The sequence below is a fragment of the Astatotilapia calliptera genome, chromosome 3, assembly GCF_900246225.1.
Source record: "Astatotilapia calliptera chromosome 3, fAstCal1.2, whole genome shotgun sequence".
NCBI classification, from domain to species: domain Eukaryota; kingdom Metazoa; phylum Chordata; class Actinopteri; order Cichliformes; family Cichlidae; genus Astatotilapia; species Astatotilapia calliptera.
The window spans coordinates 26,469,261-26,482,272 of record NC_039304.1 but is presented as its reverse complement, the minus strand read 5'-3'; the positions used below and the strand labels follow the sequence as shown (position 1 = coordinate 26,482,272).

The 13,012-nt window shown below is 38.9% G+C and overlaps 1 protein-coding gene and 1 long non-coding RNA gene across 2 annotated transcripts; one reads left to right on the top strand and one right to left on the bottom strand.

Moving 5' to 3' along the window:
* The first annotated feature begins 3,058 nt into the window (after positions 1-3,058).
* LOC113019094 (serine protease 27-like) lies at positions 3,059-7,048 on the top strand. Its single transcript, XM_026162606.1, has 6 exons — positions 3,059-3,143; positions 3,810-3,830; positions 4,833-4,995; positions 5,474-5,736; positions 6,278-6,426; positions 6,713-7,048. Exons 1-6 carry the CDS (start codon positions 3,086-3,088, stop codon positions 7,046-7,048), a joined length of 990 nt encoding a protein of 329 aa, XP_026018391.1. The 5' UTR covers positions 3,059-3,085.
* Positions 7,049-10,689: 3,641 nt separating this feature from the next.
* Positions 10,690-12,400, bottom strand: LOC113012866 (uncharacterized). Its single transcript, XR_003270761.1, has 6 exons — positions 12,351-12,400; positions 12,107-12,195; positions 11,880-11,991; positions 11,691-11,799; positions 11,545-11,605; positions 10,690-11,026 (listed from the first exon to the last, which is right to left on the bottom strand). It is a non-coding gene; the product is annotated as an uncharacterized LOC113012866 (long non-coding RNA).
* Positions 12,401-13,012: the final 612 nt, after the last annotated feature.

The window sequence follows — 13,012 nt, the reverse complement described above, 5'->3', positions numbered from 1 at the left end:
GTTGATCCGTGGCACAAGGACTGTTACAGATGAACCTGCATACTGGGTTTTCCTGGGTAATATGACCAAGATACAGCCAGAGGTTGGCCATAAGATATACTTCTCCTCTTCAGCTGCCCAAAAAAAGGCTCTTGATCAAAACATAAACAGACCATCTGTAGTGACAGGGAAAAGGAGCCGTCCTCAAAACAGAAAAATCCCATCTGCTACTTTGGAGGAGTTGTCACTGCTATTGGAATCTTTGCTGGAACACAGTAAAGCTGTGGGTTGTGGGAATGACCCATAATGTTTTATCTAGGGGTCTAGATTTATGCCTGTAGTACACTGCCGTGTAAATAATTTGCATTTACTGAATATATACTGAGTACCACTGTTCAAAAGTTGAATAAAGAAACAAACTAATTTTTGCCTCTTTTTTTATTAAAACCACCTTATAGAACATCACATCAGTTACAATGTAGAATCCATGTCATTTATAGTTTACAAATGACAAAATGTTTACATAAAATCATGAGTGTTTACATGATATCACCCACTACTAACATTACTTTATTTACTGTATCTTTTGAAAAAATACAGCAATTTTAACAGCACAAGACTTAAGAACATTTAACAGGAGAAGGTTTCATTTTTCCCTGGTTTTATTATCACACTGTTCACCAAACGCAGCAAACCTTCACCATCTTATCCAGAAGGGTCACCTCTTCACCCTCACATGGAAGAAGTAATCTGATTGGCATGGTGGTGTGTTTGAAGCAGGTCCCTTGTGTAGCGCTGGAACTCAGTCACGATGTGTTTCATCTATTTCATAGGCTGGTTTGCTGCAATAATGCCAAATAATTAGCATCTCTATAGATAAAAGGTAGTTCTGCAAAATCACTCAGTAGGATGTTTGTTCTAATTTGCTATGAGCTCAGAGCGCATCGAAAATAATACTAATAGGCTATAAAGAGTGATATGAACATATTTAGAACTTACCGGAATGAAAATGTCTGGAGCACCAACAGATATTTGGAGATGGAAGAGAACTGCACGTCAGCTCTTCTCACAGCTGCTATCCAGGCTGGACGCCTTCGTTTGGTAACATCAATACACGAGCTGCCTCATGTTGCTTCCAGGTTGGGAAAGAATGAAAAGATAAACCATTTTCAACCTTATTCTCTTGCCGGTCGTGTGATCGAACATTGCAGCCGACCACACAGCAAATACGAACCATGGCTGTTGTGTGTGCCTTCGCTCCCTTTTCACTTGCGCTAGACCCCCAAAATGGCGGATCGGGCCAAAATCCTTTCCACGCCCACCCCCGTGACATCACGCTCCATGCCCGGAAGGGCATGTGATCAGACACACAGTATTGGGGTTCAAGAGTGGTATGTTGGTCACATGTCCATCCGCCAGGCAACATAGTGCCGTACAAGTAGCGCGAAAAACAAACTTCAAAGTAGCGCTACACCTTCAGCAGGAGGCGTGGATGATGAGCGGCCATAAACTTGCGAAAAGCAAGTTATGCTCAACTCCACCGGTGGAATCTGACAGCGTGGAAAAGTGTGAAAACATCCACGATCACCAACGGATTTTGAAGGGCTGGACTGCTGCATGATGGAGAGGAGGACACCGCCACGGCCCTTCTGAAGGTGTTCGACTCTGACACTGACAACGAGGATTTCTTTGGTTTTGAAAGTGACAACGAAGGAGAGAAGCGGAGAGTGGATGACGAAGCCACCCTGAGCCTGTTCGTATCCGACACTGGAGAAGAGGACTTTGGTGGTTTTAGTGCGCAGGAAGATGGTGGTGAATGACTTGACTTTTCTTCTTGTTAAAGCCGTGTCACTGCACCTGAGCCTAAAAGGTAGTCTGAATCTATTTTTCTGGTGTGCTGTAGGTTATTTTTATGTACTACATTTGTTATCCATTTATGAAGCACGGTACATACGTACTTGTAATTACCGCTACTTGTACATATACCTAAAAAGTTATGCAAATATGTACCCATAACTTGTTTTTCAAAATATTAATAAAAGGGATGTGTCTCCAAACAGCCATCTCTTTCCTGACAATTCCCTTTGTGCATATTCTCTTACATATGATAAGTCAACATTGAAACACCTGCGGCTTTTAGTCAGGTGCGGCTAATGTATGTACAAAACAGGATTTTCCCCTGATTTTAGCTTGTGCGGCTAATATACAGGTGCGCTTTGTAGTCCGGGAAATACGGTAGTTCACTTTATTGAGCATGTATCTACAATATGCAGCTTTTCAAATGAGAAAATGAAAATGAAATAATCATACCTAAAAATAATCAAAGTATTGAATGATGTCATAATTAAAACATTACCTTGGTTTTATAGTTTAGTTAATGTTTTATCTCCATAGATTTTCCATGTCATGACATAGATACGGTCTCATATTCACACCTGCTGGTTGAAGGAAGTGTTTCTCAGGAAAATAATCTGGGTAATTATTTCATTCATGTTCACTCATCCATTCATCTTTTGAATATGAACTTTGTTCTCATGTAAACGCATTGTTATTTATTGTATAATGCTTTGGTGCCACTGGGTTTTAGCATGTCTCAATGTCTCACACCTTATTCATGCCTTTAAACAGCTGGGTGATTTTATCTGATCTCCCACAGGAAGAGTCTTTTGTCTCTTCAACACTGTGAGAGGTAACAAGAGTGTGTGAACTTTTCTTTGGGGGAGGACTAAATGTGTGAAAACAGCACTGTACTGCTTTTTGTTTCTGTAGAAGGCATTTAAACTCAGGACTTTGCTGGGTTCAGGAGAGACTCTGCTAGTCATTCTTCCCGCAATGGCTCCTCTCACCAAGCTTGGATTTTTGTTCTTTTTTGATTAAAGGAGGTTAGCTTCCACTCACCGTTTGTCTGCAGGCTTTATTAAATGGAAACTTCCACAACAGCACCAAGCCCAACTTGTTTGACCTGGTTCCTTGTCTTTTGTTGCTTATGTAGGTCCAGTGGTCAGTGAGGGCAAGGACAAGTGTGGAGGCATGATCTCGTGGGTGGAGCTCACCAGGATTTCCATATTTAATACTTGAAGTCAAATTAAAACCGGTGTACTTAACAATGTCTCTCCAACAGTTTGTGTGCTGTTTCTCTGTGATCGTCGTTCTCTTGTGCAAAGGTGAGAAATTGATTTTATTTGCAGTACTACACTATTTTCTTATGGGCTATAGAAGAGCGAAAGATTAATACAGAGATACAAAACATTAAACATTAGTCACATTTTTTCTGCCAGGTTACTATTAAAGGGCTCACTTGGCATATTCCCTGTAAGGACAGGAAAGTCACATTGTGTTATTTTATATAGACATTTCCAACTTATTCATCAATAAACTGGCAAGTACGTGTTTAGCACGTGTTCGGCAGAGCTGAATTCAGTAACCTAATAAAAACCAGTGTTTATAAGGGAAGAGACGATACTGGCACAAGTACAAATGACAAAATCTTTGATTTGATTGCTGTTGAATAAATAAATAAAATTGAATTGTTAGCAGACAAACGATATTAGAAATTGAATTTTTAAATTACATGGGCAATATCATAAGATGTAATATAACATAATATAGTATAATATAATATATTTAATTTGCTATTGGAAAAAACACTTTTAAATTTCCTGAAAGGACAGTTTTAGTTTTTAAATCACTCACTTTTCCTAAAATTCTGTGAGCAGGTCCAATTTCAATTTTTACATATTTGTTTCCTCTCTCTCTGACACGTGCTGACAAAAGCAAATCGTGATGTGCAATACACTGTTTTAACTAGTTATCGCTGTTTCAATTTTCAGATGCTGATTCACAGCAGCCTGGTAAGCATCCAAGAACAATTTTACACATTCTGCAAGCTTCAGGTTTCAACATGATTATTTCCTCCTCTCAGCTGCAGACAATAGACGATACTCCTCCCATTTGTTTCAGCAACAAAGGAGTGCTCGGAGTCTTTTTCATTTGACATTAATCCTACAGTCTACACCCTTGGATAGACGTTTTGTTAAGTTAAATATTAAATGCCAAAGTTATGAAACTATAAACAATGACTAAACATATTGGTTTTACAGCAAGGACAGGATACGATGCCAACATATTTTAGGATTGAATGTCTTGTCATGTCTCCCTCCCCTCACTCTCACCCACTCGTGGCATATGGCCGTCCTTCCCCTAGCCTGGTTCTGTCGGAGGTTTCTTCCTGTTACTGTAGGGTCTTTATCCTTACAATACAAAGCAACCTGAGGCAACTGTTGTTGAGATGTGACTTTGAAAATTTTAATTTGGAGAGGACCGAATATCCGTAATATACTGACCAAGTCACAGCTTTGATTGAAGTTACCAAACAGAGCAAATATATTTGTCTAACCCTACTACATGAGTTAAGACATGATCATTTTTACACCACCAATAAAATGTTGCATATTGTATTGCATTTTAAATTACAACTGGCTCTCTCTGAAAATCTGAAGAATACTGCAGGAAGTCTACCTAAAATATAGTATTATTAAGCCCTGTTTGCAAAAAAACAAGAATCTTCACAAATATCAGCACCAAACTGAATAAAAAGCTGCAGTCTGGGGAGGTTTGAAAGTTGACTTACAGTCAGTGGAGTTTGTTGTACAATCAGCATGTTTTAAGAATCTTTGCATCTTTCTTAGTAAAGGCGCTTGCAGGCAGACACAATCAAAAACAACATGACAGATAAATTGCCAAACATTACGCCTAAAACAATAAGGAATGCTCTTTGCTTTACCAGTAAGTGGTTTTTATTGTGGCTTATCAGCGTACTCACCATTTAACTTGCATCCATTTTTATTTATCAGCATGCGGCATGACTGCAAAACATAGCAGAATTGTAGGAGGTCAAGATGCACCCCCAGGAAGTTGGCCCTGGCAGGCAGCTTTATCCATTTTTGGCAGTTTTTCCTGTGGAGGGTCCCTCATCACCGACCAGTGGGTGTTGACGGCCGCTCACTGCATTTCATTGTAAGTCACCATTGTAAGTTTCCATTTTTAGTAATAATAATGTTCCTGCATGGTGTTGCAGGAGTTAGCACTGTTTCCTGACTTCAAAAAGTTCTGGGGGTTTTTTTAGACTTGTGATTTGTAAGAAAATGGATAATTTTGCACTTGTCTGGTTATCATGTGGTCCCTTTTTTTAAGCTATTTTTTTGGTTCTAATGACTGATGGCTAATACTAACATGAATAAAAGGCCTTGAAGAAACTGTTGCTGTTGCTTTGATTTGACTCTATATAAATAGCACATTAAATCACAGCCAGATGAGAAACTTTCCATCAACTGGAATATATATATATATATATATATATATATATATATATATATATATATATATATATATATATATTACTGCATTTGTTACTATGGTGACTGTTATAATGGTCAACATAAGATGCTATGAAAATAACTATATATTTTTTTCCGTTTTTTTCCGTTTTGTCAAGACTTGAACTCTCCTTCACAAAGGTCCATCTGGGTCGCCACAGCCAGTCAGGTTTAAACCCAAATGAGGTGACACAGACACTTGAAAACATTGTTTGCCATCCCAACTACAACCCTTTAACAATTGAGAACGACATATGCCTCCTGAAGCTGTCGGCTCCAGTGAATTTCACAGACTACATTCAACCCATCTGTTTAGCCTCTGAAAACAGCACTTTCTACAGTGGGACCAGCAGCTGGGTCACTGGTTTTGGTAGTACGGCAAGTAAGTTACAAAAAATTTAGTTTATTTTACTTTACTTACTTTATCAAGGTTCAAAAAGAATAGTGAATAGTATGATGTACAGTTTGGAGATGGTGGCTCTAACAAGAAGACATGAAGCTGAGCTAAAGATGTCTAAGGAGCTTGTAAAGAAAAGCATCTGGACTCCTTTAAGTGGCTTGAAGACGTTTCAACTCTCATCCGAAAAGCTTCTTCAGTTCTAGATGTTTCGATTTTCATTCATGAGACCATCAGAGGGACAGCTCAGGTTGAGCGGTTTGGAGACATAGTTAGACATATGGTTTATACAGTGGAGAAGAGGTGCACAAGAGGGAACATGGTGGACAAAGGGTATTGAATATACGGAGCTGCCATGCAGGAGAGAAAAGAGCAAGACCACAAAAGAGCTTCATGGGTGTAGAGGAGGACATAGCAGGAAAGAATGCTAAGAATAGCATGAGACTGAGGCAGATGATCCACAGTGGAGGGAGAAGAAGATGGTGCTGGCTTTAAAAGCTCTTGCATTTGAATTTTTTCCAATTAGGTGATGGTTCACTTTCCAACATCCTGCAGGAGGTGAATGTACCAATAGTGGGAAGCAACGAGTGCAAATGCTACTATCAAGACTTCAGTGAGATCACAGAGAACATGATCTGTGCTGGGTTAAAAGCTGGAGGGAAGGATTCATGTCAGGTAACAGCCACTGTTTGTTTACAAGATAGAGTGGGATGTTAATAAAACAAATGCTGCTAGTTACTTTTTAAGGAAGTAATGCATCATGTTACTTCATTAATTCATGTAGAAATCATTTGTTACACTACTTGTTACATTACTGCACCATGGCCTCTTACTCAGACATGCAAATAATCTGTTTCATGTTGACACGATCCATACTTCACCAGGATTGATCTTACTGAGACAAGTCAGGACCTCTACAGGACGCCTATCTGTCTTAACTTTTATCAATTTCTTTTTACAGGGAGACTCCGGGGGACCACTTATGACAAAGAAAGAATCAGTCTGGGTCCAAAGTGGAGTTGTGAGCTTTGGTTATGGCTGTGCTGAGCCTATGAGACCTGGGATCTACACTCGTGTGTCCCAGTACCAGAAATGGATCAGCGACACCATCACCGGCAAATCACCAGGCTTTGTTACCTTCACCTCGCCAGGCACTGATAGTGATTTAGACTTCACTTGTCCGATAGATGACAGTGTGTTTGACAGTGGTGAAAACCTGATCCACTTCACTCACTTCACCTCTCTCTGTGTTCTTGTTGTGTTGCTCCAAGTGTTTGTTGGAAGTGATGGAATTTAACTCATCACATTTACTCAAGTTCAGCATTGAAGCTTGAAATAATTTTTCTTTATGAAACTTTATAACCTAGAGGTGAAGGCTACACTTTTTATTCCAATAGATTTATGGGGGAGCTTCAGTTTCAACTTACCCAATTTAGGATTTGAGTATTTGAGAATATACTTTGAATATATTGAGAATAAAATTTTTATAAATGAAGCACTAGGTATGAAAGTAATGGGAAATACTAAAAAAAAGTTGAGTCAGTGAGCATATTAGACATTATAACACAGAATAACTTTTTATCTGAAAATGTAACATGTTTACTTATCTCTACTGTCTAAAATATGGTGAATTGCTTTACTTTGTCTTACTTCATTTTAATCATTTAAGACATTTTAATGATTAAAGCAGTGGCTCCCAAACTTTTTTTGCTAGGCTTCCCTTTGTTTTACAAGAAAAATGTTCGCGCGCTCCCACCCTTCTCGCACGCACAAACACATCCTCCAACCACACACACCCACATTTTGCTCCATTGCGGTTTCTTTCACACCTCAAACATTTAGTAAACAATTAAACAAATACAAGTAATCTGGAATAAATTACAGGTAGTAAGAAAATAAACTACCAGGTTTTAGTTTTTACCAATTGTTTGCTAGTTTAGTTTAGTTTTTATTTTTTGAAAATCCTTAGTTTCAGTTTAGTTTTGATTAGTTTCAGTTATAGTTTTAGTTGTGTTTGCAATAATTAAGTGTAACAAAATCCCAGTTTCATCATATCAGTCATTCTCTTCTGCTTATCCTTGGGTATGTTGCTATTCCAGCTACCATACCCTGCACCCTGGACAGGTCGCCTGTCTGTCGCAGGGCTAACACGCAGAGACAGACAACTCACATTCCCACCTATGGGTTCTTTAAATAAATAAATAAATAAATAAATAAATAAAGGCAGATGAACAACCACTGATACCAGGCAACTATAAAATGTATATCTTGGCCCCAATGAGACTATTAACTCTTGCAGCACCGGGTGTTCGTAATTTTGGTTCAAGTGAATTGATAAACTTTTTGAAGGCAATTGACTCACACAGTTATGTAGACGTCCCAGTCCTGTTGTCTCGGGATGCATCACGCTGCCTTGTCTGGGGTTAGCTTCTGTTTCTGGGGATGAGAGTTGAGTGTGCTCCCTTACCTTCTCAAGGTAAGCTAGGTTAGCCTTCTTGTGTGAGCTTTTCAAGTGCACTTTGAGGTTTGTGGGATTTTTTTCCCTTTAGAAATGTCCTTCATAATTTGTCTCTTTCCACTACAAGACACTTGCTTTATCCAAAACACAGTCATATTCAAAGTAATCCCAAACTGGACTCTGGCGCTTTCTCCCGACTTTTCCTGACATGATTCTGCATGTGGACGGAGCAGCAACACAGATGACTCGACTAACGTACTGCCACCTGCTGGCATAATTAGACAGCAAGAAAAAAATCTGTAAACTAAACTTCATTTTCACCCTTGACTATTGTATGACACGCACACATCAATGAAAACTAAACATGTTTTTGCTATAAATTCAGTTACTTTTAGTTAGTTTTGTGAACACTCATTACAGTTTTAGTTAGTTTTCCTTTTTTTAAATTTTTTATTTCCGTTAACGAAAATGTTTTTTCACATCTAGTTTTCGTTATTTCGTTAGTTTTCGTTAACAATAATAACCTTGCAAACTACTAACTCTTTTACGCTCTGTTCACACCTACATGGGTATTTTTGAAAACGCAGCTGTTTTGTCCACACGTAAACGGCATTTCGAATCACCGAAAACTGAGATTTTTTAAAACTAATTTTTTGCGTTTACGTGTAGACAAGGAATACAGAGTTCATCACCCAACGTCAAAGGTATGTGCCTTTTTTTCACGTCATGCTGTGCGCCACGTTATTGTTTACATGAGATGAATTTCAGAATGGCAGATAGAGACAAAATACTGTTAATCTGACTATCTGCAGGTTTTACAGCTTACATATAAACACGCAGTTACTGTCCCTCCATTTAAAAAGGCAGAAGCGTCACGGTGTGATTATTTTACGTCTAGTTGTGTTTTTTCATGTGTAATAATATTCAACATTGCTATCAATGCATGTTTCAAAAAATGCCTCTCTGTGCAAAATGGGTTTAAAAACATAAACAACTGTGGGATACTGTTTGTCCGTAATTTGAACTGGGGAACAAATTGTGGCAGGATCAGCCTGACGTTATTTGTATCCCGCTGTAACTTTATTGTATAAAGAGCTAACATCTCCAAAATGTGTCAATCAGTGTCAATCAATGAACAGATGATGGATCAGTAACTACGACTGGATTGTGTTTGTTCTCTCCATCAGATTCCTGTCAACTCAAAATCGACACAAACACAATATGTCATGGTCCTGGGCCATGTGGGCCCAGTATTCTTAGTTTCTTGTATTTTTGTATTTCGTTCCTTATTTAGGTCATGTTTCCTGAGTTGTCCTATTATGTTGTTCCTTATTTGACTTCCCCTTGTGACTTTTATCCCCTGTGTGCCCCTCTATGTATCTGTGAGCCCTCATCTCCCCTCCTTGTGTTTCATTCCATGTTTCCCCAGCCCACTATGCCCGTGCTCTCTCTCTCCTCCTGTTTGCACCTCTGTGTACTTCCTGTTTTACTTTGACAGTCTCCCGTCAGTGTTGTTTACTCCTGCCATGTCTTGTTATGTTTATCTGTGTCAGCTGTGTTCCCATGTGTGGCCACTTCCCCTGATCATCCCTCTTGTGTGTTTAGTCTCTGTGTTTCATGTAGTCTGTGTCGCGTCGTCTGTGTTCTCACCCCCGTGTTTTCACGATCAGTCTTTTTGTGATCATCTTCGTCTCAGAGTTCTCTTAGTTTGTCACAGTATTAGTTTTCCCAGTTTAGTTATAGTTTAGCCACGCTATCCCTGCTGTGTTTGTATTCCTGGTCTTCAGTCATATTAAAGGCTCGCTTTCTGTTAAACTCACTCCCGTCTACTCACTTGTGTACGCTCCTGGGTCCATTACACACACCACCGCACGGCCTGCCTCTGTAGACCGTGACACAGTAAACAAAATGGTAAATAAACAGTAAATGGCCTGTATTTATATAGCGCTTTACTAGTCCCTAAGGACCCCAAAGCGCTTTACATTTCCAGTCATCCACCCATTCACACACACATTCACACACTGGTGATGGCAGCTACATTGTAGCCACAGCCACCCTGGGGCGCACTGACAGAGGCGAGGCTGCCGGTGTTCTGACAAACCATCCTACTTTGGCGAAACGTCCTACCAGTAGGATAATTTTACGCTGCCATATGACAAACTGTCCTACTTTGGCAAAATGTCCTACTGTATGTAATTTATGCACATTTCTGCTGCCAAACAATAATTCCAGCACAAATTTAAGTAGGTATGATGGTTTGCCACTTAACTTTGCCCATCAGAGTATGTTTGTAGCTGATATTCAGTTCGGTTTGACACTTCTTTTTACCCATTAAAGTGTGCTTGTAGGTCACATTCACAAAGGTAGCATGTTTTGGCACGTAATTCTTCCTGTCAGAATTATGCTTCTACTTTATAATAACAAAGGTAGCATGTTTTGGCACATAATTCTTCCTGTCAGAATTATGCTTCTACTTTATAATAACAAAGGTAGCATGTTTTGGCACTTGTTTGTAGAAGCAGTCTGCATGCCAAGGTGCTTAAGTTATACAGCTGTCACCACTGAAGTGATTGGAACACCTGACTATATAAACTTTGACAATGAACTCACTCCATTATAGTTACAGTATATATTTACTGAATATATTTACAGATACATATATTTGACATTTATAGATCCAACAGAACACAGGGAGAAAGAACTGAAAAAGAAACAGTGTACAAATTATGCACATTTGTCGCACAGGTACTTGTCCAGGCTGCTCTCATATTGAGCACATCCAAAATGTGCCCATCTGGAACAAAACTCGCACTGCACCTGAAGAGGGAGAAGGGGGGGGGGGGGGTGTAAGTGTGTTAACCAACATTATGAATTTGATGAGAAAATAATTACTACAGTGGCTTGCAAAAGTATTCGGCCCCCGTGAACTTTTCCACATTTTGTCAGATTGCATTCACAAACATGAATCAATTTTATTGGAATTCCACGTGAAAGACCAATGTCTCTACCAGTCTCTAGCTGGTAGAGACAGACCCTAAAAGACTGGCAGCTGTAATTGCAGATAAAGGTGGTTCTACAAAGTATTGACTCAGGGGGCTGAATAATTATACACACCCCACTTTTCAGTTATTCATTTGTAAAAATTGTTTGGAATCATGTATGATTGTTGTTCCACTTCTCACGTGTACAGCACTTTGTGTTGGTCTTTCACGTGGAATTCCAATTAAAATTGATTTGTGTTTGTGGCTGTAATGTGACAAAATGTGGAAAAGTTCAAGGGGGCCGAATACTATTGCAAGCCACTGTATATTGCATTTGTGGTTTATTTGTTTTACCATTTCAATCATACTGGACTCAGGATCGGCTTCCAGCATGGAACAAACTACACAGCATTACCTAGAAACACACTGACATTAAACCTAACAGTTTTAAACAAAACTGAAAGTGCTATTGCAATACAAAAGCACATGACTCAACTTACTTTGATGTTCTAGCAGTTCGCAAGCAATTTCAGTGCGGTGCAGCCCAATGGCTTCTGGAGTGGACAGCACCCTAGTAACCTCTCCACTCAGAAGGTAGTGTTCGGCAAACTGTAAAATATGTTACAGTAATTGCAATTGATTAACTTAATTCTAGTTAAATACATTAAATACAATTGCTTATTAAATACCTTCAACACTAAAACTCCACAACTGCTGGAGTCCATCTGCTTGTTGTGTGGCAGAGTCTCCATTTTCCAATCCACTCGGGACTCTTCCTTTCCTTTCATCTTCAGAAAATTCCTAATAAAAACAAAACAAGTTTTTAAAATGTAGCCAGCATTTTGCTCTAAATAAAAAGAAAAAAAAACCCACAAACCAAACAACCTAAAACAGATAATTAATGAATGATGAATACCTCCAGTTACGCATAACTTTCCTTTCATAACAACCTTCATTTCCAAGAGGGTCTAACAGCAGTACAGATTGTGAGGAGATTTTGACAACCTAAAATAAAAATTGTATTTAGTAGAATATGTGTATTACACTCACTTAAGTAAACATAATCAATTGTAAGCATTTTTAAAATAAGAATATGCTGCTAAAAATAACAGTAAAACAAAAAAAGAGAAAAAACAAACACACGAGGTGTGAACATGTACCACAAGGATCCAGTGTGCACCAGAGTTCAGTGGGCACAACCAAATGTCCTACGCCAGAAACAACATCTGTGGAATATTTTTAAGTTTATAAAAGGTTTAGATTTATTTACATAGCATACACTATATAACCAATATAACATCTACATTACCTTGCTGACACATTTAAACTTCCCAGAAAACAGAGAGGTTGCACGGGTTTCTGAAAAATGCAAGATTTTTTTTTTTTTAAAAAGATTACAAAATTGTATAAAATACCTTTGTGAAATAACCGGCATACGTTCTTACTTGCCTTTTGTTTCTTAATGAGGCAGTGCAGGTATGCATCAAAGACCTGTTTGGATTAAAAGAAGATTATTTTTACAGACCACCACTAGGACCAAAAATGATTATTTCACTTACCTCATCAGAAAGCCACCCACTATCCTCCAGTGTGCGAAAAGAAGAGTCATACAATTTGTATGGCCCAACGACTGCCTCCACACGCCCGGTGTCTTTTGCAGCCCAAAGCCACTTCACTACAAAACAAAATATGATAAGTTTCTTTAGTAATAACAGTTGCCATTTGAAAATCACGGTCAATGGCCAACAAGCAGACAAGGGCCAACAGGCCACAAGCAGACAAGGGCCAACGGGCCAACAACATAAACATGCCAGAGGGGAGT

What these genes read in the sequence shown, in the direction of transcription:
- LOC113019094 (XM_026162606.1), top strand. Translation starts at nt 3,086, where the DNA reads ATGTCTCTCCAACAGTTTGTGTGCTGTTTCTCTGTGATCGTCGTTCTC. An exon ending in CGTCGTTCTCTTGTGCAAAG is followed by an intron (nt 3,144 to 3,809) that starts GTGAGAAATTGA and finishes TTCAATTTTCAG; the next exon opens with ATGCTGATTCACAGCAGCCT. An exon ending in GCCGCTCACTGCATTTCATT is followed by an intron (nt 4,996 to 5,473) that starts GTAAGTCACCAT and finishes CGTTTTGTCAAG; the next exon opens with ACTTGAACTCTCCTTCACAA.